Source organism: Sturnira hondurensis, unplaced genomic scaffold (assembly GCF_014824575.4).
Source record: "Sturnira hondurensis isolate 20B ecotype Veracruz unplaced genomic scaffold, ASM1482457v3 Scaffold0020237, whole genome shotgun sequence".
In the NCBI taxonomy this organism is placed as follows: Eukaryota; Metazoa; Chordata; class Mammalia; order Chiroptera; family Phyllostomidae; genus Sturnira; species Sturnira hondurensis.
The window spans coordinates 9,097,502-9,125,079 of NW_028092868.1; the positions used below are offsets into that span (position 1 = coordinate 9,097,502).

The 27,578-nt window shown below is 43.0% G+C and overlaps 1 protein-coding gene across 5 annotated transcripts in view; it reads left to right on the forward strand.

Moving 5' to 3' along the window:
* The first annotated feature begins 6,827 nt into the window (after window positions 1-6,827).
* AGFG1 (ArfGAP with FG repeats 1) overlaps window positions 6,828-27,578 on the forward strand; it is a 64,833-nt gene continuing 44,082 nt past the window's right edge. For 3 of the 5 annotated variants that reach the window (XM_037029346.1, XM_037029347.1, XM_037029349.1), the window contains exons 1-2: window positions 6,829-7,297; window positions 19,723-19,816. In XM_037029346.1, the coding sequence (XP_036885241.1) occupies window positions 7,131-7,297; window positions 19,723-19,816 (261 nt within the window). In that variant the 5' untranslated portion in view covers window positions 6,829-7,130. Of the gene's footprint in view, window positions 7,298-19,110; window positions 19,151-19,722; window positions 19,817-27,578 lie in introns of all 5 variants that reach the window. The other 2 variants (XM_037029350.1, XM_037029348.1) reach the window with 2 other exon arrangements.

Consider the following 27,578-nt stretch of genomic DNA (forward strand, 5'->3'; position numbering starts at 1 on the left):
ATGAAGCAGAAAGCTCTGGCTACACCCGCCCAGGGCATGTGCTCTGTGTTGGTTTCTGGGAGGCCAAGTCGGTACTAGGAACGTTTACCCCCCTCTGGGCTTTTCCTGCTCTCCCTCAGGCCGGGCCAGGGTTGCTGCCTCCAGCTGACCAGTAGAGATTATGCTGTGGGTTCTTGTGTCCAAGTGCCGACCTTCAGTCTCAGCTCCGTCGCATCCCAGCTGTATCACCTTGGCCAGGTCCTCACCTGGGGAGCCTTAGTTTTATCTCTGAAATGGGCATAGTGCTAAAACCGACGGCCAAAGGCCAGAGTGAGGGTTCACGGAGCTGCTCTACAGGACATGCTTTGCAATGTCTGGTGCTTCGTCCCAGGAAACGCTCGTCATCCTTGCCGGGCTGCCAACCCTGGAGTGCTGTGCCATTGCTCTCCTTCTCGGGGGCTGGGTGCCATGGCAACATCGTTTGTTGGGCTCAAGAGATCACTTTGTGTTCAGTTCACCCCATGTGGTATAATGAGCCATTACCTATGTGCCAGCATTTGGTGAGTAGGAAAGGATGGAGGTATTTGGGGGGGATCCACTTTTAAAGTGTCTCCATCGGACCCCTCCAACACAGAGGGCAGCCAAGTAGGGTCCGTTTTCCTGTTTGGTAGGTCTCAAGCCTGTTGATTTTTTTTCCTTTCTGATAACAGGGGCAGGTTTCTCTCCCCATAGGGGTCCCTTTCTTTCCCCTGAACCAGAAGGGAAGGTCCCCTTTCTCTTTCCAGTGCCGGGCAAGAACAACGTTCCATTGATGACGTGAATGGAGCATTTCTTAGCCCAAGACTCTTCCTGCTGCAGAGGCAGGGGCCTTTCTCTCCCTTGGCTTCTGAAGGGGATGATTCACGTTCCCTCCAGGCAACCGGGGCTGCCTGGGATTACTGATTCTGGTACAAACTGACAAGGAAGGGAGGCTGCTGGGTTGCAGGGTCTCCATGCCACGCTTTTCCCCTGGGATCTCTGACATGAGCCAGGCTTAGAATCTTCCCAGCTTCACCTCCCTCCAGCCCCACCCTGACCACCCAGCAGCAACTTCTTTCACACTGTAGTCCCTCACCCTGCTTCGTTTCCCACTGGAGTTCTTGGCACCGGTGGCCCACCTCTGTTAACGTGTTTGCCGACTGTTCTCCCACTCCTGGGAATACAAGCTTGTTTATTGCCGAATCCCCAGTGTCTGGCAGATAGTAGGTGCTTGATAAATATTTGAGTGAATGAACGAACGAACGAAGGCTGAAAGCTACTTCTGATTTCCCTCTAATATCCAGAAAAGGCTTTTCTTTTAACGGGATAACTGAAGTCTAGTCACAATTGTCCTGGGTTTCTGGAATGGCCTGAGGTCGGATAAGTCAACCAATGGGCAGGCAGATCCTTCTGTGGGCTGGCAGAGGTTGGGACCCAGCCTCTGGTCTCTGAGCAGATAGAATTCAGCTGGTGAGACGAAGTTCCCCAGAGACAGTGTGAAATGATTCCAGGCAGGAGAGCCGGTCTGAAACACAGCAGAGCTGGAGGGTGGGTTTGTGGCTCCTCTATTTCTCCTGGCATCTGTAGGGCCAGGAGACAGCCCCCCAACCTTGGTTCTGAGGGTCTGGGCCCCTCCAGGTACCTACTTTCCGGCGTTCCTGCAGGTGCAGCCAGAAACCACGCCAACGTTTCCAGGAAGTGCACGCTGACTGCTTGTGCTCAGCAGGGTCCCCCCCCCCACCCCTTCCTTTTCTATCTCGCTGCTTTTTACAAATTAAAAAGCAAGTCAGGAAGCCATGTTAAAAATAATCAAACCACAGCAAAAGAAAGGCACTACCAAAAGAAGAAAGGGGAAAAAACCAGAGCCGAACATTAATCCGCGATGCTGTCTATGGGAGGCCCTGCAAAACCCACCTGCTGGGGCCCGGGGTCTGTTCATGTGGTCAGCATTACTTTCTTTTTGCATTACTTTAACGGGCCATAAAAATTAGCATTTGGCTCCTCTGGGAAAAGTCACGCCATGTGGAGAGAAGAATGTTAATAAAAAAGAGGCTAAACCCACCGCTCCAGTTTTCTGCGTGGTAAAGGCTCACTGCTCTCAGGTCTGTCCTCCCCCCTAATCTAAACCAGTTTCCGGTATGGAGGGCCCCAGGGAAAGAAAGACGTGAACACCCCAAGGACAGAGAATCAAGGTTCCCCAAGAACCCAGACTCACATGCCTGAAACTGGACGCCAAGGGAGGACTGGCGGGGGGGGGGGGGTGCTCCCGAGAGGCCCTGCGCTCCTGACCTCTGTTGGGGTCAGGCAGAGCCGGTTGGAGTCTGGGGGCTTGGAGATGAAGGGGACTCACCTTACGGGAGGCGCCTGGCCACTTCGATTTTGTCAGGGGTCCCAGAATATTAAAACATGAGCAGATGTCAAAACAGAGCCACAAAAATGGTGGCATAGGTGATACAGCTAACAAATTAGCCCTTTTAATACACAAGCAGACAAAGAAAACGGCAATTGTGCCCATCCAGGACTTACAAAGAGTATGCCTTCCTAGCGTGCTGCTGGTGGCGAGGACGGACGTGGGGCACGCATGCGTGTCTGGCAACATCTTTCTAGCCCACCAGTGGATACGGTGGGGAAGTTAGAGATATTGTCGAGGGCAGGTGAAAGAGGTTTGTAAATGGACTTGACTTGGGGTGGTGAACACCCAACACAATGCACAGATGAGGTATTATGGAACTGTATACCTGAAGCCCATATAGTTCTATTAACCAATGTCACCCCAATACAGTCAATAAAAATTAAAATAAATAAACAAACATTTAAACGTCTGCATTTGAGTCCTTCATGAACACAGAGGAGCCCTCCCCTCCTCACTCAAGTAGTTGGAGCGCCAACACCACCGCTGGCCATCCCATGCTCTTGGTTACTGCTTGTCCCCTTGCTCAGGGGCAGACAGGGGGGCTTCTTCTTTGGGCCCCGCCCACAGGCGTGGAGGGCAGGGTGGCTTGCGATGAGTTGGCAGCCAGCTGGCTGGCTCCGTGGATCCTCTCCAAACACCAGGGTTTGTTCAGGGCATTTTCTCTGAGTCACCCCTGGTGATAAATCTGGCGGGGAATCTCTAAGCAAGCCAGGTTTTAGATTCTCACCCTTGGAGGTTTGATTTCAGAATTTGCAAGTTCCTTAACAAAACGGTTATGGCTTTTGACAGAACGGTAGTCATTTTGGGAGCCAAAGCAGCAGAGACCATGATAAAGCCCGATGCTGAACCCACCGCTTAAGACTGAGGGAAACTCTCTTCTCTGCTCACCCCACCACCCTGCTGCATTTATTTATTCACTCAACTAGTATTTATTGAGCCCCTTTAAGTCCCAGGCCCCACAGTAAGTGCTGGAGAAATTATGGCGAGCAAGCGCAGATCTGGTTGTCTCCCCACCTCCTGAATGAAGCCTGCAGTGAAGTGAGGGGCTGGGGACCCCAATCAAAACCCGCGAAGCAGTGTAAATAGCCACTGCAGTACATGCTCTAGAGGAGAGGAGCGTGGTGCTGTGGGCACAAATTATGGGGTCTGACTTGGTTAGGCAGGACAGGGAAGCATCTTTGAAAAGCAGATATTGAACTAGATCTGAGGGTTGAGAGGAGAAGGAAGACTGTGTTTGGAAGCAATAAAGGCACATGCAAAGGCCCTGAGGTAGAAGAAAGAATATACAAACTGAGAAGGGCCAGAGCAGAGTGGTGGAGACATAGCGTGGTGCCCAGGACGCCTAGGGCACAGGGGCAGAGGTAGGGAGCCCTCCAGGGTTGGCAGGAAGCAGGCCCCTCAGGCAGGGCTTCTGGGCCTCCTAGGTTTTCGTTCATTTTAAGAGCCATTGGAAGTCACTGAAAGGCTTCAAGCAGAAGGAGGAGACCGGGGAAGACGGAATCACATTTGCATTTTGAAAGGTCACTTTGCTTGCGTGCTAACATCTCTCTGAAAGTAATTTCTACTTTGCAAATCCAACAAGCAGGGTTAGTACCCAGTTCCTGGAAACAGAGGCTGGTGCCTTAAGTGCTAGTTCTGAGTTTCAGTCCCAGCTTCGTGCTTCATTTCTGGCGTGGCTTGGGCAGGTCGGCCTTTCAGAGCTTCAGTGACCTCATATATACAACGGGATGATAATACCTTCCTCTGTATCGTTGTGAGGGTAAGGAAATTTAAAGCTAATAAATAGTCTTGCTTGACACACTGAAAGCTCTCCTTGATTATTCAAAGTAGAATCCACTTTGATACGGCATGAAACAACCAAAACTCAGCAGGGTCATATGGGCTTTCAGCTTTACTTGGAAAAAACATCTCGGACTTCCCCTGAATTTCACCTTCCCACACAAGAAAATACCTTCTGAAAATACCTTCTCCTCTTTCTCTGAAACAACACCACCACAATACTAAAACAACCGCTGGTTAAACTGTTTGTACAAGGTGCTGCAGTCACGCCTTCTGGTTTGGGCATTTATCAGAACAGAGACCATGGGGAGATAAATGAGCAGAAGACATACAAATGTCGAGTGAGCTTTACAAGTACTGAAACAAAGAAGGAAGCCATTGGCTATTGGGTACGTGGATCTGTTGGTGATGAATAAGAGACTGCTGGTGTCCTTAATGTAGCCAGAGTGGGGTTGGCAGGTCAGTCCAGAATCAGGCATTTCTCATCTCCTAGGCAGCCCAGGGCCCCATGGCCATTGAGGGCACTCCATTGACCTCAAGTCATGGGTATTGACAAAAGGACTTAAGAGCCAACTATAAGGCTCTCGTTGGCCAGTGATGAGACAATGTGAGCACCAGGGATATGAAACACATCAGATAGGCTGAAATTCTTGAGTTTATAATGACACTGAAAAAAATGGTAATCACCATTGTAAGGCGATACAAAACCAATCTGTTATTTTGAAAATTCGTGAACAAAAGAAAGGAACCAAATATTTGTTTTGCCTTTCTGACATGCACTGCACCAAATGGTAGATGTGGGAAAGTTTTTCTTTATATAAATATTTCTGCCGATAAGTTAGAAAGACTCAGCCATCCCCTGTTGTGTGCCCGCTGATGGACGGACACAAAGAAGTAAGATTTTGCCACACACACAAAAAAAAAAGAAGAAGAAAATTGAACTGGATACAAGGGAACTAGATCCAGCAACACATTATTTTGGGAAATAGAGAGGCTAGAGAAAAATGTCAAATAACGGAGACTATAAGAGACAAAATGACAAAGGGTCCAATTCCTAAAAGAAAAGAATTACAAGGAAAAAAGGAAGTGGAGGGGAAACCCACAGACTAAAAGGAACTTTGACACATACTGCCCAGTTACAATGTGTGGATTCCAATAAAGTGTAACAAGTCTGTTTTAAACATTGATAAGATAATGGGAAACTTGAACATTGATGGGATATTCGATGATTTAAGAAATTATTGTTAACTTTTTAGGTGTGCTATTGTGGTTTTATATATATATATATATATAAATTTATCTTTAGAGGGAAAGAGAAGGAGAGAGGGAGAGAAATATCAATGTATGGTTGCCTCTTGTGCGTCCCCTGCCGGGAACCGGCCTGCAACCCAGGCATGTGCCCTGACTGGGAATTGAACCGCGATTGTGTGGTTTGCAGGCCCATGCTCAATCCACTGAGCTACACCAGCCAGGGTTGTGGTCATATTTTTTAAAACGAGAAAGTTCTTATTTTTTAGCAGTACAAACTAAAATACGAGCAGATCAATGAGCTGATAACTATGATTTGCTTTAACGTAATAAGGGGCGGGGAGGATGGGGGATGTAGATAAAGCGCATCCACCACCAGCTGGTCGTTTTTGAAGGTGTGCCATGAGCTCCTGGGAGTTTGATGTTTTCATGAAAGTGAAAAAAATCCGCTGGCCAATCCAACAGCTGTCTGTCCCTTTCTCTTTTATGTATTTAGTTATTTATTTCTAATAAGGACCTGATGATGTTTTTTTAAAATTGATTTGAGAGAGAGAAGTCGGGGGTGGAGAGAGAGAGAGATACATAGATAGATAGATGTGAGAAAGTTGCCTCGCATAGGCACCCCGATGGGGGATGAGTATCCCCAAATGCCTCACAGCAAACTCATGGAGAGCTCCCTTCCAGGAAGGTGGGCTGCACCTTTGAAAGAGCTGATTGGCCGGTGGGGAGTAGCCGGCCATGGCTGATGTGGCCTTCCAGCGCAGCCAGTGGTTTCCAGCCTGGGCGATCTCATCTCCCTCTACCAGGGCACCCCACTGGGCAATATCTGGGGGGGGTTTGGTTGCCACAACTACGGGGGAGGTCATTTTGGCACTTATTGGATGGGGATGCTGCTCAGTATGCCACAATGTGTAGGATCTCCCACACACCCAAAATGATCTAGTCAGAAATGTCAGTCGTGGCAAGTTGAGAGACCCTGATAAAGAGTGAACAGCAAGACAAGGGTCCTGAGTCACAGGGCGCTTGCTGTGGTCCGGGTGCAAAGGGAAATGTCGTGCGGCTGAGTAAACAGGCATGAAGTGAGGGAGGCTGGGCTAGGTGATGGAGCGCTTTTTAGAGCACCGCGAGGAGCCTCGAGTTATTGCCAAAGCGATGGAAAAACCGTGGAGAGTTTTAAGTATGGGATGAACGTAATCCACGTCATGCTCTATGTACAGTTAAGAGCGCAAGTGGATATCCTCTATTATTATCATTACTTTTCTGTGTTCCCTACTTGGCCCCCGCCGGAACTCGGGCCTCCGCGTGGCCGCAGTGACTCCTCCTGTCCAACAGGGGGCGCCGACCGACAGTTGGCCTCCGGCCGCCAGGGGCGGGCCTTCTCTTGCCGTCCCTTTTTCTCGTCTTTTCCCCACTGGAGAAGTCGGGAAGGTGGCGGCGGCGGCGGCGGCGGTCGCGGCTGTGGTCGTCCCGGCCAGGCCGGTTGGTGTGGCCGGTCAGCCCGCGCTCCGCAGCGCTCGCGCTGCGCCCGGCCCAGTCTAGGCGAGTGACGGCCAGGTCCGGCGCGGGCGGCGCTCGCTGACGGAGGGCGGCGGCGGCGGCGGCGGCGGCCAGGGCGGCCCGTGGGACCGCGGGCCCCCGGCGCAGCGCCGCCCGGCTCCCGGCCCTGCCGGCCTCCTCCCACGGCGCCGCGGCCATGGCGGCCAGCGCGAAGCGGAAGCAGGAGGAAAAGCACCTGAAGATGCTGCGGGACATGACCGGCCTCCCGCACAACCGAAAGTGCTTCGACTGCGACCAGCGCGGCCCCACCTACGTGAACATGACGGTCGGCTCCTTCGTCTGTACCTCCTGCTCCGGCAGCCTGTGAGTGGGGCCGCGGGGCGGGCGTGGGCGGCAGCCGGGGCGCCGGCTGGCGGGCGGAGCGGCCGAGGCCGGCGGCCGGGATGCGCTCGGCCCCCGGGCTGGGGATGCGCTTTCGGTTTTTCCGGGCGAGCGTCCAGGCTCGGGGCAGCCTTCGTGGGTGGGACCTGGGCGGGTCTGGGGTCGGGACTGGGCGCCGGGGGAGAGCATCTCTGGTCCCGGCGGAGCCGGCAACGCCTCCCGCGGGCCTCCGTCCCCCGGCGGGTGCTGACCCAGTGCCCCATAGGGGAAAGACCGACGGGGGCTGGGGAGGACGGTTCGGGTCCGTTGTGTGCTCCGCCCCCCGGCGGCCGGGGCGCGTCGGCGGCGCGAGGCACCTGCCGGGCGCCGGTAGGGTGGGTGGGGGGAGCTGGGGTGGGCGAGGGCTGGCCGGGCGCGGAGCCTGGGCTTTCTCCTTCGAGTCAAGATTACCAAAGTCCCTGGGAGAAGAGCAGGCACTTCGAAATAGTAACAAGATTAAAGTGTTTCGACGGCACGGATGCGAATCCCTGGGGAAAAGTTCACGAGGAATGATTTCGGGCGAGGGAGGAGAGCAGCAGACGTGAGGTCGGAGGGGTTTTAGGTTTAAGGTCCAAAGAGAGTCTTGAGTTTGGGGAAAGTTTTGATGGAGATGAGGTATTGACTAGGAGCTGTGTCATTCCGGATATGGTGGTGGTATCTGTAAGACTTCTGTATCGATACCCAAGGGCCCCAGCTATACACAGAAGTGGGAGAGGGGAAGACTGCGTCGTGTCAGGAAAACGGAGACTGACGATTGGAATAACCGGGAGGGTTTCGGTTTGTTCATCTTTGCTTCATTGAGCTTTATTTTGATAAGACTTCTGTTATGTGAATTTCCTTTTGGAAAGTTTGCAGGAGATTTTGGAACGGATAAGAAGTTCTATGCACTAATTACCATTGACTCAGTTAGTTATTGGTGAAGTGGTGGTTCCTGAAGATTTGGAAGAGCTTTGTTGTTCCAAAACATCTAATTAAGTTCTTTTGTTTGAACCAGTCTTCCAAATAATTTGATTACCCCTTCGCCAAATTAAAATTACCCCCCCCCAAAAAAAAAACCTTTGTAAGATTAATATTGAGACAAAGTACATGGCATGAGAAAACGCGTATTTGGAAAATGCAGGACATGCTTACCGGGTACCATCTACTTTTTTTTTCCCTTAAGAAAAAGAGGCATTTTTAGTCTTCCACGACTTAGTTCTTCAACAAACATTAATGGGGTGCCCAGTTGGTTCTTTGTGAAGTTGTGGGGTGTTCTGATAAATATAGCAAAGTTCTTTTTGTGAAAATTTTAAGAAATGTATATATATGTGTGTATTTATTTTTAGAGAGCAGGGCAGGGGAGGGAGGAAGAGGGAAAGAAACGCTGACGTGGGAGAGAAACCTCGATGGGTTGGTTGCCTCTCCCTTGTACCCCAACCAGGGACCAGGCCTGCAACCCAGCCATGTGCCAAGTGACTAGGAATGGAACCAGCAACCTTTTTGCTTTGGGGGAGGAGTCTGAACCAACTGAGCCACGTGGGTCAGGACTTCAGCAAAGTTCTTATTTTCTTGGTGTTTACATTCTAGTGGGGGGATGGTAATTCAGTGAGAAAAATGTCAGGGGTAAGCATGCAATAAAATAGGATGGTAGGAGAGACATCCTCTGAGAGTTAGTTTTAGATCAGGTAGTCAGGGAAGCACTCTTAGAAGCTGTCAGTTACTGATATCATTGAATCACCCCAGAATCGTAGAGCTAGGTGGTATCTTCGAGGTTGTCTGGTTCATAATTTTTATTTACAGAGTTAAGTGACTTATGTTGGGCAACTTTGGTTCTAAAATGAAGCCAGTAGTTAATTGTTTTAAAGGGCATTTGACATTTATTATGTACATAATAAGTATGTTCTGCTTTTATTAAACACAAGGTCCTTTGATGTATTTAAAGTATTTGGTTTGAAAACACACACACATATATTTACTGTTCTGGATTTCTGTGTAGCGCATTGTAAGTATAGTGGGTCAGCTTTGAATTTATTGTTGCAAATTCACAATATCAAGAAATACTTACAAATTTGTCCTAGTTTCCATGTTTCAGAAATATTCTATATGAAAGTATACTTCAGTATGATGATAATTGTTTATTTTAATGGCGTTTAATCTATAATAAAGTGGTGATACCAGATTTTTAGTGGTGATACCACAGGTGTTTATTGATCACTTGGCCTGTGTTACACACTATGGGAGTCACTGGTATTACTGGGGTCTTCCTATCCTTAAAGAGCTGGCATTTTAAGTATATAAATGTAGTTACAATGTCTTGTAATATTTCCTGTCCTTGAATGAGCTACCTGTGACATACATAAACGCCAGAGAAAGTTTTACAGAGGAGTCGGTGCTTGAGCAGAGCACCGTAAAGACGAGATCCGTGTGGCAGGCAGGTCCATGTGGTTGAAAGAACAGACATTTGTGAGTCAGAAACCTGGTTTTGAATCCTAGCTCCACTTACTGGCTAGGTGGCATTGAGAATGGCACTCAGTCTCTGCATCTTCTCATCTGTGAAATGGTGAGCATAAGGTTTAGCTTGTAGCTTTTGGCTGTAGGTTAGTTTTCAGTATTTGAAACAATGTATGTGTAACATGTCACACATGCTTGGTTCTGAGCACACACGGTAGGTGCTCAGTAGGTGACAGGTGTGATTAACAGGCTGGAGAGGACATTTCCCAAGCAGGGAACAGTATGTGAAATGCATTAAAATGAGAAGCAACTTCATAAAAATCTCTCAGTTTTGATTTTTTAGATGTAACTCAAAACCTAACTCAGATTGGTTTAGAAAAATGAGGGGGATTTGTTTGGCTTTGAGTAAGACTTTCTACGGTGGCTTAGCGATGTCTGGATTCCCCTTGTTCACAGAAGACTGCCCCCAGCCCCTGCAGCTGCACACTGTCTTCCAGCTTTCCCAGGAGTTCTGCAGTTCACTCCTGCTGAGCCTGAGCCGGTGCCTTCATAAGACACATGTTCATTGCTGACTTGTTCGGAACAACAGGATCGCCAAATAGAATTCCACAGTCAGAAATCTGGGATCTTGGGGAGGAAGGAACGGATGCTGGGTCAAATGTCTATGGCAGGAATATTGAAGGGACAGTAGCTCCTGAGGATGTTTTTCTTTGAAAAGTAATAATGCAGGAAAATAAGAATAACATAACTATTGAGTTTAAGGGTAATCAAATATTTGTTATTTAGATGACATGGCATAAGTGAAAGAATGTGAATTTTGAAGTATATTTTGATACTGCCACCAGCTTTATGACTTAGCCAAAGTAAGGTATTAGCCAGGCCAGGCCATCCTCTCAGCCCCAGTGACTTTATTTGTGGATAAAATGCTATGAGTATTAAGTAGTACATTTCTTTGAATATTTATTGAACACATAATTAATGTGAGGATGGGTTAAGCAGAGCAGTGGATACACATACAGGGAGTGGGCAAAAGTAGGTTTATAGTTGTTTGTATGGAAAATAATATAATAATAAATAATAGTACAAGAATAAACTCTGTGTTTTGCATATTCACAATGCTAAATCTAATTCTGTCTTACCTTGTATATTAAATAAGGCATGCTAACTGCCATTCAGAAACCTTGATGTGGCTAGAAAATGCTAATACACAGTAAATGGTGTCCAATATCAGAATTTTAAATTAGAGGATATTCACATATCTTTTATAAGTCATTTTAAAATAGCTTTGTTTAAATAAGTCAAATGTTAATATTACTGGATGCAGAGCTAATTTTTTTCCGAGGGCTGCCCTATATGCTTGTTTGCATGAGGTACATTCAGAGTATGTAACTGAATTTAGATTGTGGAACTTTAAAATAGACTTTAGATTTAGATATGATTAAACAGTTCTTAAAATTTTTTTATTTATTGGGAATTTAGAAAGAAGAAGTGAGAGGCAGTGAGGTAGGGAGAGAGAGAAAGAAAAACATCAATCTGTTGTTTCATTTATTTATGCATTTATTGGTTACTTCTTTTATGTACCCTGACAGGGGATTGAACCAGCAACCTTGGTGCATTGGGATGGTGCTCAAAACAACAGATACCTGACCTGGGCCGCCGTTAAACTGGTGTTTTTTTTGCTGTTTTGTTTTCTGTCTTTTTATTTTTTTATATTTAGAGAGAGGGGAAGGGAGGGAAAATGAGAGGGAGAGAAACATCAATCAGCTAAGGATCAAACCTGCAACCAGGCATGTGCCTTAACTGGGGATGAGAAATCAGCAGCAGCCTTTCACTTTGTGGGTTGACACTGGTCAGGGCTAAACTGTTCTTTATTGAGGCAGAATGGGGGCGATAGAGCAGACTGACTGGTCACTTTCAAGTTCTGTCGATGATGCTTAAAATTATGAATGGACACTATTACAGCCAACAAGAAAATACTGCCTTCCTGTTAGAGACTAATTTTAGACCAAATTGTTTGTTTTGTGTAGACTAACATTCATGGAATAAGTGAATAATGTAAGAGTTGTTTTATTCTTAAAAAGTGACTCATAAATTTTTCAGAGAGGGTTTAGATAAAAAGTTGTATTTGAGAATTACTTTGTTTCTCTTAATACCACCTATTTTATGTGGACAGTGTATTTAATCTTGGGATTTTACATGTGGATAAATGTAGCTGGATATTAACTTGCACTCTTAATTTTGTATGTATTTTGACTTAATGGTGAATCTTGCAAGAATATTAACTTTATAAAATTAAAGTTGGACCGATGACTGAAAAGAGGGATTTAGGTTTTTTTCAGTTACTAGCATTAGGATTGTAATCAGACACCCTTTAGGAGCTAGCTCTTACAGTATTAGGAAGACATCATGAGGTCACAGTGGGCAGTGATTTGTATCCTTAATTCCATTTCCACTTTTTTAAATTCTCTGATGCGGCTGTATTCAGGAAGATATTTTGACAATGCAGCACAATTTCAGTTTACTGTAAGTGGGAAAAGTATTTGGTACATTCAGTTGCTAGATTTTGCAAGCTCTTTGATGGGGGATGTATGAAAATCAGTACAATTAATAGTGTGAGAAGCCATAAAAATTCATCCTCATTTCTCACTTCAAACCTTTATCTCTTACCCAATAAATATTGGTGGATCCACCTTGAAACACAAACATGGAACAGTTGTGTTCAGTAGTTAGGTACTTCTGCAAGAAGATTGCTAATGTCTGTCTAGTAAAGAAACTTGGCATATTTTTTAAAGATTTTATTTATTTTTAGAGAGAGGGGAAGAAAGGGAGAGGAACCTTGATATGAGAGACTTCCTTTGGTTGTTCCTCTTGGGTACCCTGTCTGGGGACGGAACCCTCAACACAGCCCTGGTCCCAAAGTGGGAGTTGAATCCTTTGCTTGAATGGGTGCGGCCTTTCCTTTTGCCGGATGACACCCAACCTATGGGGCCACACCGGTCAGGGCAAGAAACTTGATTTATTTCTTTAAAGATTTTATTTATTTATCTTTAGAGGGGGAGGGAAGGAGAGAGGGAGAGAAATATCAATGTATGGTTGCCTCTCTCGTGCATCCCCTGCTGGGAACTGGCCTGCGACCCAGGCATGTGCCCTGACTGGGAATCGAACCGTGATCCTTTGGTTGAGCGACCCTTTGGTTCGCAGGCCTGTGCTCAATCCACTGAGGTACACCAGCCAGGGCTATATTTTTGAAAGTAAAAAATTACTCACGTTTTTTAGGAATGCTTTTTTCATTTGTTAAAGAAAGCAATCTATAAGTGTATGTCAGCTTTAATTTTGACAAGAACTGTTTGTTTTCATTCTTTATGATTAATTTTTAATTCAATTTAAATTTTTATCAAAAAATGCATGCACATAATTCAAAAAGGGAAGGGCTTATAGCAAGCAAAAATAGTCATCTAATCCCTTCCTGCATTTCTTATGTACTGTAGACAGTGATGATGGACTCTTGTCTGTCTCTGTTTTTTATATTTGTCTTAATTTTGGGTTTTATCTATTGACTCTTCTGCTGTACAAGGAAAAATATAAGGATTTGACTCTCTTAACACTTCTCTTACTTTCTCCACTTATACTTTGCTTCTTCCCCTTTGGTATAATTATATCACAATTTTTGGTTAAATCACTATTCAGAAGTTGCCTTATTGTAACTCTGTGTATTTTATTCTCAGCTGTGTCATGCAGTATACTACATATATTTTTGGTCTTGTACAACTGTTTTTCTCCCTGAAGTTTATAATTGTCTGGTTTTCTTCGTTTGCTTTGTTTTCCATGTATAGATCATTAAAATGTTCCCAGATAAATTGTCTCTCTGTAAGGCATAAAATTTCATTCAATTCGATCAGACACATATGGTACTTTAAAAACAAAATCTTTTCTGGGCACTTTCCGTCATTCTCTGGTGTGGAAATGGTGTTCTCCAGGCCTGCTGTGCACCTGTCTTCCTGGGACTTTTCCTGCCTTCATTCTGGAAATTCCCTTCATAGCGAGCCTGTGTCCCACTCTCTCTTACCAGGACCCCACATCTTCATTAGCCTTTTGATTAAAAGTTAATGGGAGGTCATTTTTGAGAACTACATGCTGAGAATGGCTTATTCTGACCTCATTTTAACTGAGTGGGTTACCTACATTCACAAAGGTGAGAATACTTGACCCTGGGAATTTGTAAGGCGTTGTTTACTTGTCTTCAAGGCTTCAGTATTGCTGTTAAGAAGTCTGGTGTTACTACTGATTCTTTGCTTCCCATTTCCCCCATCCCTCTTTAGGAATATATATGTTTATATATTAATATATATATTTGATCTTTGGTCTCTGCTGAACTTTCTATTGAAGTATTTTAGTATAGGTCTTTTTGTTCAATTTTTAGGCATTTTGGGGGCACTCGGTTTGGAAGCTCACTCTTTTTCTTTTTGGTAGTAGTTCAGAGCTATTTTCTTCAATCTTCTTACCCGGAAAAAGCCTGGCTACCACCCTTCTAGAGTCCAGCTGGGGGGGGGGGGGGGGGGGGGGCATCGGGTTTATTCCGTACATGGGGTCTCGGGTGAGCTTCCAGTTTTTAGTGTGTTTCCTCCTAACAGCCCTCAGATCCACCTGAGTCCAGAGTCTATTTGGTATTCTCTCTCCAGATGAAAATTTTGTTCAGATTACTCTGCCTAAATCCTGGCAGGGGTAGTTTTATGGCATAGGAAAATTAGGAGTCTCTTTTTGACCCTGTATAAATTCCGTGATTCCTTTGGTGATCTTCCCAGGGCCCTGTGGTGGGGACCACCTTCTAGCTCCCACCTGGGCAGGAGCTTCCATTTTGGCTTTCTTTACTCTGCGAAGTCAGTCTCTGCAGGTGTATTCTCGTTTTCTCTCCCAAACCTTGCTGTCAAGAGAACTGTAGTGTGTTGGGGCCCCTCCCTTGTTCTCTGTCTCCCTGCCTCTGTGTGGGTTAGTGCTTTTTTTTTTTTATGTCTCTGCTGTCACTCATTGGGGTTTGGAGAGAGTGAAGACATTCTTGGGTTTTGTCTACTTTCAACTGGAATACCTTAATTAGTTTAAATCGTCACTTCATTATTTCATAGATGCCTGCCCTAAGTGTTACAAGGGACTTTGAAGAGTGATAGTGACTTTCAGAAGAAAAGCCCCAAATAACAGTGGTGTTGTATACCATGTTGTGTGTGTGTGTTCAGTTAAAGCTGGGTTCTAGATAAGTAAATAATTAGTATTGGACTATGTCTAAATGTGAAATTAACTTTATTACTTTATGCCAACAGTAGCAACCCCCTACATTTTCACAGCCTATTACAGTATTTTTGCCAGCCCTTCCCCAGCAGGGAAAAAACAATTAATCAAACTGACTAAATAGACTTTTTTACTTATTCATCCAGCACAAATTGTTATTTGAGTTGAAAAAACGGCTGTTAGGAAGATTGTTTGAGGCGTAGTTAAGAGCAGCATATGGTGGACATACTCGGAGTGAGTCACTCCATCTGGTTGCAGTCGTACCTGGGTGGTGGTCGTTAACACTGAGAGTCCTGGGGATCTGCATGTGACTTAATTATCCTGCAGAAACATGTTGGACTCTACGAGTAAGTGACTTTGGAACGTCTTAAAACCGGTTTATTAACAAACATGCTTTCACAATATCAATACTGCTGTTATTAAATGAGTCATTATTTAAAAAATTTTTTGCACTAAACTGAAAAATGTGTTTTTCAGGATCCAGAATGGGTGGTACTTCAATATTGGCACTGTAAAAAATGATGTGGTGTACTCACTTAGCACTTTTATTCAATACAGTAAAGTATTTTATAAACACTGAGTTCGCATGACAGCTAGACTGGGCTTAGTGAAAATGGAAGTGGCCTCAGCTTCCAGGAATACACCTAAAAAAATAATTAGATACATAAAATTCCATCTTGATCATTCAGAGATTCTGTTCATTTAAATAATCAAATCTGGTAGGTGGAGATGTTCTGCTAATGAGAAAAGATTTATTTTAATTACTGTTAAAATTGTGGTTACTATAGATAGTAATAAGGAATCGGTACTGTCGTGTTTTATTTCTTAAGTTGGCATACATTAAAATTGACTTTTTTGGCCCTGGCCGGTGGTTCAGTTGGTTGGAGCATCATCTCACGCACAAAAGGTTGTGGGTTCGATCTCTGGTCAGCACAGGGACCTAGGTTGCAGGGTTCCCCAGGAGGCAACCTGTTGATGTTTCTCACATTGTATCTCTCTGTCTCTCCCTCCTTCACTCCCTCCCCTCTTGCCACCCACCTTCCCCACCTTCTTCTCTCTAGAATCAACATATCCTTGGGTCAGGACTAAACAAAAAATTAAAGTAAAAAATTTCATCTTGCCCTGGCTGGTGTAGCTTAGTGGATTGAGCGTGGGCCTGCGAACCAGATGATTGTGGTTCAGTTCCCAGTCAGGGCACATGCCTGGGTTGCAGGCCAGTTCCTGGCAGGGGCCAGTTCCCAGCAGGGAATGCACGAGAAGCAACTATACATTGATATTTCTCTTCCTCTCTCCTTCCCTTCCCCTCTAAAGATAAATAAATAAAATATTTAAAAAATTCATCTTAAAAAATTAAAACATAAGTATACATAGTATCATACAGTTTGTCATGTAACTACTTCCCCTTTGATATACAGTGTTTCTGGTGTTGTGCTATTGTGAATTGTGATGAACATCTTATACATAGCTACCTATGTTTCAGATTCATTTTTTAAAATCCTCAACAGAGGATATGTTTATTGATTTTAGAGAGAGGAAGGGAGGAGGCTAAGGACAGAGACAGAGACATACATTTGAGAAACATGGATTGGTTGCCTCCCAGGGATAAAACCCGCAACCTTTTGGTGTACTGGTGATGCTCCAACAGTCATCCAGCCAGGTCTTAGATTCCTTCTAGAACACTGGTTCCCAGGCTTTTGGGGGCAGGGGGAAGTTGCACAGACAGGAGGTAGGTAGCTCAGGTGAGCTTCACTAGCCTGCCATTTATTGGGGGGTAAAGGGGAGACAGGAGGCAGAGCTCAGGCCATCGGGGCTCATGGTTTGGGGACCCCTGTTCCAGAGAGTAGATTCTTAAAAGTTGTTACTGGGTCAAAAAGCACAAATGAGATTCTTGATAGTAATTGGTAAATTTACCCTGCCAATTCCCATTTTCACTGCAGGCTCATCCATCTGCATTCTAACCAGGAGATGGATAGAACTAGGCTTTTTTGTTGTTGTTGTTAAACCAAACTGTTTTATAAGCACATGATGTCCATGTACAAAAGCTTTTGGTAGCTGAGAGAGGAAAAACTTTTGTATATTCTTATATTGAGAATATAGTTAATCTGCTTGAATAAATGGGATATAAAAGACCAATTAGAGAATCAACATGAATAAATATAGTGCTTATTGGAGTTACTCGATTCATGCAGTTAATGTGGCCTTGCAAAATTGCATCTATTGGTTTTATAAATCAAATCCTCATTTAAGTGCACTGTTTGAGCTCTTTTAAAGAAATCCTATATAGATTGGTAGCAACAAAACAGTCATGGGGAAGTAAAGGACAGCGTAGGAAATACAGTCACTAGTATTGTAATAACTATGTATGGTGTTAGGTGGGTACCGAAAATGTAAGGGGGGACGCTTTGCAGAGGATATGACTGTCCAACCACTATACTGTACACCTGAAACTAGTATGAAATAATATTGAATGTAAACTGTAATTGAATAAAACACCTGTAATAAATTCTTGATAGGTGTGAAAAATATGTCCTCATTCCGGTTGTATTTGTTTCATAAGTTCAGTTGTTTGCTTCTTTAAGTAATGAATACCTTCATTCTGCGTAAATAGACCCTGTGATACGTAGGGACTCCAGATACAGGAGTACCAGCCGTAATATATTGTACTGCTTTCATGAGCTTGTCTTTGTATAAATAACTTAAAGAGGGCCAAGGCTTTCCTTGTCTAGTGATTTGAGAGGTGTGGGGGTATTATTCTTTGGTCCAAAATTTCTGTTTAAAACATACACCTCTCTAACATTGTTTAACCGTTTCTCACTAGAAGGTAATTCTTTTGCCTTTTCTGTTTTTTAAAAAAAGAAAAGGGGCAGTTGGAAGGTAACAGTTGGCTGGAACACGGAGGGGGAGGTGGTATTAGGGAATAAGGAGAGACCAACTGGCCAAGTGAGAATGGGGGAAGTAGAGGAATTTGAGAGAACAAATAGTGTGTTGAGTTCTTAAATTGGTTTGGAGCTGGGTAGGGTCCATAAGCAAACAAGCTTTCCCAAAAGTGGGGGATTTAGTCTTGTTCTCATGATAAGGATGAATTGTAAAACAGTGTCATGCTTTAAATGAATAATAATGATTTTCCTAAATTTGGGGAAACTTAAATTATCTGGAAAACTTTAATTTGCCATTGCAAATTGTAAAGGTACTTGGAGGTAAATCATATTATAGTTGTTGCTGCATAGTTAAGGTTGAAAGTTTTACTGGGATGAAATTGCTATGTTCAGTTTCTGCTGTGCAGTCTTCATTTCTGTTGTATGATTTACCAAGAGCTAGAAGGAAAATGACTTGTTAATTTGAAATTTAAACGAAACTTAACATTGAACTCTCCACTTTGAAATGTGAAGCAGATAAAGCACAGCTTACGTCAGTTCAGAGTGTGATCTGAAAAGTGTGCCAGCTATTTCTGGTAGGAGAACGGAGAGAAAGAGGCAGCGGGATGTGAAGGCTGAGGAGCTTCTCTTCTGGGGTCTCCTTACTGTTTGGGTTTGAAGTAACACTGCACACCATACGTAATTAGTCCAAAATGTTTCCAGAATATTTTTGAAAGACTGGTTTGTAATTTTACAGCATTTTAAAATCTCGGCATGGTTGATTGCAAGATGACTATATAACAAAATCTGTAGAAATATTAATAATTTATTCTAGAACCTAGATTCCAAATGACACCTTTATCAGATTTTTTTTTACCAGAGGACATGACTCTCAAAGTAATTTTATGAAACATTGTTACTCTGCGTAGATTTTTTAACCCTTATTCTTCTGGGTGGAGTAGTCACTTTGTGATGTTTGTAGTCACTTTGTGATATTTGGACAAAACTCACTCTCTCTGAGTGCATTTCTGCTCACTTTTTTATGTGTATGATAAAACATCAAGAGACTTAGAGATAAAGTCCTCTTTATACAGAAAAGTGACCATCTGTACAGAAAAGTCCTCAGGATTGTAAAGGATCTTAAAAATCGTATAATCGTGTATCTGCCTGTTTCCCGAATCCCTTCTCCAGGACCCTACTGTTTCTTCTTGAACACTTACTGCCTCTCCAGGTGATTAAAAATGTTCCTTACTATCAATCCTAATTTGAATTGATGAAGAGATGGAACTTTATTCTTGTCATTAGTAACTTTGTTTCCTTAGGTTAGTTTCAATTTTCTGAATTTGCTTTAAACCTAAAGGTAGTAGCAATTTGATTAGAATACTTTTGTAGGTCCGTACTTAGCACATCATATTTTCTTCAAGTGTAAAGATACTTAAATAATTGCTTTTTGAATTTTTTAGCATAGAGCTCTTAGCATATATTGTTTTCTCCTTCCATCAAAACACACTGAAGCAACATTTGTATTTCCTAGAAGCTCATGTGTTACAGGTCCTATATGTTTCTAACTAGGTGTAGCTACCTTGAATATATCTCCAAATATATTATTTAGTGTGGGTCTAGCCAAAGTTACCTTGACATATCTGTTGCGAATATTAATAGTGTAAAGTGATTTTTAAGTACTTTTAGTTTACGAAATAAAAGCACTGCTTCAAGTTTAAATGTGCTAACAAAAATGTTTTGCATTGATTATAATTTTAAAAACTATATAATAGTAAATTTGTAAAATATTTTCTCCCTTAGGCGAGGGTTAAATCCGCCACACCGGGTGAAATCTATCTCCATGACTACATTCACACAACAGGAAATTGAATTCCTGCAAAAACATGGAAATGAAGTAAGTGTTTTTACAATTTCAGCTTTTTTGTTGGCAGTCATTTTAATAAGATTTAATAAGTTTAGAATGATGAATTTCACTGTCTAAAAAGTTATTTTTGTATTTTATATTTAGGTATTTTAGAATATATTTATTTTATGCTTTTAGAATTAATGTCTACTGTCTAAGTACTTTGCCTTATACCTGAGGTGAAACATATGTATTTAAAGTTCACCAGGGATGACTGTAAAAGGCATTTTTGGAGGATGTCTAGTATGGGGTAAGTGTTAGTCTTTGCTTTAAAAGGTAAAACAAGAGAAAGGATGAACTTGGTGGCACTGTTGTAAACCTGTGTGAGACTGCGCGTGATCAGCTTTCCCCTGAGGTCCGCTCCTTCCTTTTTCCTGCATCTTTAGCTTCGGATGTGTGTGCGATGTTTGCTGATGAGCAGGACGTAGGGCTCAGGACGAGGGGCCGGGGGTCTGAGGGCTCCGCCGAGTGTCCCCGGAACCCAGTGGAGTAGAGGTTTGCAGAGGGGTGTTGTCCTTCCGCTCCGCTGTGCTGGGCTGTCGTCATTCCCTCCCGTTGGTGTGCTTTTCTGTGTTTAGTTCCATGTTTTGCATTTGTAAAAGTTGGCGATCTAATATTTTTTTTTAAAAACTATAAAATTAACAAAGTGATCATATCTTATATGATTTCCTTACTCTTATGGAGTAAGGATGAGCCAATTGATTAATTATAGCCATTTTAATTTTATAGGCAACTCGTATCACTTCCAAGAAAGGAAATAATAGTTAAGTTGTGGGGTTCTGGTTGCACATTTTTGATACGAGACACAGAAAAGAAGTTAAGCACTGAGATACTATTAGCTTCCATCTCCTCTTTCACCTTCAGAAGACACATGCAAGCATTTTGCACTCTGCCTCTTTTTCTTCCTTACACTTTGATAGTAATATTTTAAATTTGCTTGCCTATTTATGGTGCACCTGTGTTTTTGATTCTACAATAGTGGAAATGTACATTCAAAATTATATGAAATATTTTAAAATATGTGATTTGTGGAAGTAAGCACTTCACAGCCTCCAAATTTTACTGATAAAAAGTTATTTTGAGTAATCAAGTTTCAGACTGATGTTAGTACATTACAGGAAATCTAAAGCTAGGTGAAAGGGCAAAAGGTTTATAACGACAATTTAGTGTAGAATAGTATATTTACAGGTTAAAATACAATTCAGACTATTTGTATAAAGTTTTCCATTAATGTAAAAGTGTAGACTTTAAATTACTTTTTTAGAATGTTGGGCTAGTATGTGAAGTTTTGGACATCAGAATGGAATCATAAATAAAAGAATAATATTCTGTTTTTAAATTAAAGGTCTAATGACAGTAGATAAAGTCAGAGCAACAGAACCAAAAAGGTAACAGTTCATTGGGGAAGTAAGTAAAAATACCCAAACCAGTCAGTAGATAGCATTCGGTGGAGACCGATCCCCAAAATACTCAGATTTTTAAACAGATCGTGGTAATGACACTTAATATGAGATCTACTCTCAGACATTTCTGACGTGTACCGTTCAGTGTGATTAACTGTGGGTGCAGTGTCAGAGCAGATCTCAGCACCTCTCGTCCCGTGTAACCGAACTTCATACCCATTGAGTAGCAGCCCCCTCTGCACTCCCAGCACCTAGCAGCCGCGGTTCTCCTTTCTGCTTCTGTGCGTTTGACTATTTTGGATCTCATGTAAGTGGAGTCATAGCTGAGTTTGTCCTTCTGTGACTGGCTTATTTCACTTTAGCATGTGGCAGGATTAAGAGCGAAATATCAAAATAAATTTAGAATATATGACAGGAAACACTAGATTTAGGCAGTTCATTATGTCCAAAAGTAGAAGCAAAATACAAATATGAGAGATAACTAGAATAGGTTCATTAATCTTACATTCTAAAAAGAGTCATGAAAGCCCTGGCTGGTGTAGCTCAGTGGATTGAGTGCAGGCCTGTGAACCACACGATCGCGGTTCGATTCCCAGTCAGGGCACATGCCTGGGTTGCAGGCCAGTTCCCAGCAGGGGACTCACGAGAGGCAACCATACAGTGATATTTCTCTCCTTCTCTCCTTACCTTCCTCTCTAGAGATAAATAAATAAAATATTTTTTAAAAAAGATAAAAAGAGTCACGAAACTTGAAAGGCCACTTAAAACACTCAACCATGACAGGCGCTGTGCTTAGTACTGTGGATGCAGTTACAAATGTCACATTGGCTGAGCTGCCACAGTGCTAACACTGCCGCTGAGGGAGACAGGTGTGTAACACATTACAGCTTGGTGTGGATAATGGAGATGGGTAAGAAGGTTCAGAAGTAATATGGGCTCGATCTGTTGGCAGAAGGAAGCGGGTTGGGAAGCTGTCACAGAGAAGGCGACACGGTTGCTGGCTTTGAGGGCGACTCAGACCGAGGCTCACAGGGAAAGCGTGAGGGGAGAGCCCATCAAGTGCGCGAAGGGAAAGGGAGATTGGTGGCAGTCCGCGCTGTTAGAAAGTGCACTGACCTTTTAAAGATTTGTTAAGGAGGACAGGCATTGTGTCCCCAAGGACATCGTATAACCAAGACATTTGGGTAGATACACTTGATTCTTTATCATGTTAGCAAGATATGTGTTCTTAAAAACTTCACAGATGTGTAGAATGTGAGGATTGATATTATGAAGTGCAAGATGGTCGGTACCATTTCATAAAAATACAGACTTCAAGTGTCTGCGCTTTATCTACAGCCAGACACTTAAATCTTAAGTTTAGCATGGCTAGAGAAAAGTATACAGATGTAAATTTTTTATTTGAAAATGTTTGACTATGCATTTATAAAGAACCATACTCAATCGCATAAAGTTTTGGATTAAAAAGGCACTGTCATGAATCTTGTGTGTGAACGGGTTCACACAGGAAGATGAGTGTTTCTGAGGTCAAAAGGTCAAAGTACCTTGACCCTGGGAGCAGTCTTGCATCTTCTCCCCCACCCCGAGGGGGAGTTTTAGTGTTCTGAGGGGCATGCCTGGGGTTGTTACTGGCTTTGGCAGGTAAGGTCCATGGTTGCTGGAGGATGCACAATATGTAACAGAATTGACCTACATTCTACATGCTCTTCATGCTTCTCCTGGCTTTAGTGCCAGGAAGATAAGTCCCTGTATCTTATTTCTGCAGAAACCAGTCGTGGTTGAGTCAGTGGAAGAAACTTTTGGAGTCCCAAGCAGTTCCTCTTAAAGAACCCCCACACAAACTTACTCACACTCATGCCATCTGAGCTCTGGCACTGGGTTAATAGCTTACAAGGCACCAGTGGTATATGTACAGGGAGAAACTCAAGTGTTTGGCATCAAGGCAAGAGCTGGGGGCCAACTTTCTCTCAGATAGAAAGGTGGGCAGAAGCCTTGTCCTTCTGATCCTTCGTCCCACAGAGCCACAGAGTCTGCAGGCTGGTGCCATCTTTGAAACTCTGCCAACTTGGCTAACACTATTTGCCCCACCTTGGCGATCCCCTGAGGCTCTGTCTCACCCAACTTACAGCTGTTAGCAGTGGCTTTTCCATATGTCTGGTCTTGGCTCATGTTTCACAACTTCCTAAATTCTCTCAAACAAAACACAGCTAACCTCTGTGAACCCCCAGCTCCCATATCTTTTGTTAAGCAGCCCCAAGCAGGCACTAGCAGCAGCCAGCTTAGATTCACAGCTTGTCTTCACCTGGGAATCCCCAAGTCCAGCACAGGTAGCAGGCATCCTGGATTGCTTTATAGCTAATTCAGGGTGACCCTGGGCAAAACATACTTTGGGGCTGACCTTGGCTTGTACCACCAGGATTTCTCAGGAAACCCCAGGGCCTGCACATGCAGTGGACAGCTACGGACCATGTTGGAGCACCACAAACCTGCCCCTGCACCGCTGATCCTCCACGGAGGGCGGAGCTTGGTGATCATATCCAATCCTTGTAGTTGACTGGCCTGTGTAAATCTCTCCCATTGACCTGCCAACAGACACCAAGGCTCAACTACAAGAGCAGGGTGTTTGTTCTCAGCCCGCGTGAAGGGCATACCTCAAGTACCCAGCCTAGGTGATAGGGGAGGCTGCACCACTGGACCCTCTGGGACACCTACAGCATTAGGCCATGCTACTAAGATGGAGTCACAGCAGTTCTACCCAATACATAGAAACAAACACAGGGAGGCTGCCAAAATGAGACAAAGAAACACAGTCCAGATGAAAGATCAAATCTCCAGAAAAAGAACTAAACAGAATGTAGATAAGCAATTTATTAGATGCAGAGTTCAAAACACTGGTTATAAGGATGCTCTAGGAACTTAGTGAGGACCTCAGCAGCATAATAAATGTCCAGTCATAAATGAGGGACACACTACTACAAGTAAAGAACAATTCGCAGGGAAACAACTGTAGAGTGAATGGACTCAAGAGTCAGATCAATGATTTGGAATGTAAGGAAGCAAAAAAACAATCAGAACAAGAAGAAAAAAGAATTAAAAAAATGAGGCTAGTATTAGCAGCCCATGGGACAACTTTAAGTGTTCCAATATTCGCACCATAGGGGTGCCAGGAGCTGAGAAAGAACACAGAGCAAGGAATTGGAAATCTATTTGAAAAATAATGAAAGAAAACTTCCCTAGTTTGGTGAAGAAAATAGACATGCATGTCCAGGAAACACAGAGTCCCAAACAAGATGTATGCAGAGAGTCCACTCTGAGACACATCATAATTAAAATGCCAAAGGGTAATAAAGATAAAGAGAGAATCTTAAATGCAGAAGAGAAAATCAGTTAGTTACCTTACCTACCGGGGCATTTCTATGAGACTGTCAGCTGCTTTTTCAAAAGAAACTTTGCAGGCTGGAAGGGATGGCAAAAAATACTCAGATTCATGAAACATGGGAACCTATAGGCAAGATTGCTTTACCCAGCAAAATATCATTTAGAATGTAAGGGCAGATAAAGAGCTTCCCAGAAAAGAAAAAACTAAAGGAATTTGTCATCACCAAACCAGGTAGTTAGGCCTTTTGCGCAGTTAAGTAGCATCTTTGGGAAAGATTGGAGCTATTTTATAGTTAAAAACAAGCAGTGACACAAATTGAAATATTTTTGTTTCTAAATTTATTTACTTATTTTAAAAGATTTATTTATTTTTAGAGAGGGGAAGGGAGGGGAAAAGAGGAGAAGAAACATCAATGTGTGGTTGCCTCTTATCTTCCTTCTACTGAGGATCTGGCCTGCAACCCAGGCATGTACCCTAGACTGGGATTTGAACTGGTGACCCTTTGGTTTGCAGACCAACACTCAATCCACTGAGCCACACCAGCCAGGGCTATTTCTAAATTTAAAATTCCAAATTTCACAAGCTGTGTCATTTTAAATCCAGGTATCATTTTATGATACGTTATACTCAGAATCTATAGTGAGGTTAAACAGGACACTGGTGGCTATTTTGTAAGTCATCCTGTCCCTATAATGTGTTGGTCCTTTTCAGTATAGAGTCCTGGATTCTGGAAAGTGGAATGCCAATGTCAGATAGAGCCTGTGAGACGTTATCAGAGCAATGACAGTGAGTTTGTGAATAACTCCTAAATCAGTTCGTTGAACTGTGTTTCTTTTCTTTTCAGTTAAAATCTACACAATCTTAACTCAGTTTGCTTCTCCATAGGGAAATTGATAAAGTTGTTAAATATTTCTCGAAGTGCAGTGGTTTTCTGCGTAAAGGATCAGATTGGACTTGAGAGGTTAAGAATGTTGGACAAGATGCTTTTGAGCCTCAACTTTTACAAGTGTAAGATGGTAACAACTTTTTGTTGTTAATTCTTACCTGAGCATATGTTTATTGACATTTTTAGAGAGGGAGAGGGAAAGAGGGAGAGAGACAGACAGACAGACATTGATGTGAGAGAGAAGCCTCAATCGGTTTCTTCCTGTGTGCTTCCTGACTGGGGATTGAACTGACAACCTAGGTATGTGCTGTGACCAAGGATTGAGCCCACAGTGTTTTTTGATATACTGATCGATGCCTCAACCAACTATGCCACCCAGGTAGGGCAGTAACAATAACATCTGTATGTAGAAAGTTTAGAATGCTTCCAACTCAGGCAACCTGTGGAGATTCCCAGCATATTTCTTGTTGAATAGTAGGTACTGAGGTGCTACTGAATCAGAATCTAAGATAGAACATGGACGAGGAGATGGATTATTAATATTTTTTACTCCTTGCTCTGAGTTGTTTAATAAGGGGGATTTTCCATGGAATACAACAGTGTTATTTACATTAATATTTGGGTTATGTATTTAAATTCATGGAGCATTTGAACTTTGAATGTATGCACACTTAAATAGTAATGTAAACTGGCAGTTATTTCACATACTAAATGTAGTCACTGAGTGGTGGAGTTAAGTTACATTCTTATTACTCCAGGATTTACAGATACCCTGCGGCTTGTAGCAGAAGTGGACAAACGTTTTCTGTGAAGGGCCAGAGAATAAATATTGTAGGCTTTGCAGACCACCTACAGTCTCTGTTGCATATTCTTTTTTGAAATTATACACCTTTAAACAGGTGGAAACCATTCTTAGGTCAGGAACAGGACAAAAAAAGGCCAGTGGTCCAGTTTGATCTGTAGATGGTTGAATGTGGAATACCACAGGAATACTTCATTAAGTCTTCAGTTCTTAATTAAACATGTTTAAAAATTTATTTTAATTTTAGAGAGGAACAGAGGGAGAGAACCATTTTTGTGTGAGAAACATTGATGGGTTATCTCTTGTGTGCCCCCACCTGGGGTCCTGGCCTGCAGTCCAGGCATGTGACCTGTCTGTGAATCAAACCAGCAACTTTTTAGTTTGCAGGATGGCACTCAGTCCGCTGAGTCACATCAGCCAGAGCCAAAGTCTTCAGTTATTAATATGATTTTTATAATAACCCGACTGCTTTTCCTAGTTAATCTTGTTCTTGTTTCATTCCCAGCAGAAATGTCTTATTACAGTGACCTTGGTTTTTGTTTTCCGTATATGTTGTCTGTATTCTAGTCTTGCCATTTTGCTTATGCTGTTCTGTTTACACTGAATCTGTTTCCCAAGACGTGTTAGTATTTGTACTCTCCCATCAAATCTTTTCAGGAGCCTTTTAGCCCACAGGAATGAAAACCTCCACTCATAGTTAAACTATTTCTTAAAATAGCATTTACTGTAAGATTTTTACACATTTTTTATTGCTCATAGTTTCCTCTAATTTGCCATGATGTCCTCAAAACATTATAGCTATTTCCATGGCATAATTTTTCATACTTATTCATTATGCCAGTAGCAGTGAGAGTATATACAAGAATATATATAGATATAGATAGATATCTATATCTATCTATATCTATCTATCCAAGGGAGTTTCAAACTTCATACCCATGTGAGTTTCATTGGTCTTACTTGGGGTGAGTTTTAATTTTTTTTAATTTTATTAAAAAATTAAAAGTCCTGAGTTCTACTCTCCAAAATATTTTGACCCTGGATGTGGGTTAAGGCACAAGAGTGTGTCTGTATTTTAGGCTGGAGAATCCCATGCGAGTCTGATGCTGACAGCCACAGACACCTTGAGAAAACCAGTGCAGCGCAGGCTCCAGAGCCGGATGGGGGCACCTGTGGTCTGGTTTCTGCCCCACTGACTAATGAGCCTTGTCACCTTGGGCCAACTTCCTTTCCTGAGCTTCATTTTCCTTTGTAATCATGTAATACCTGTCTTGCCTATTTAA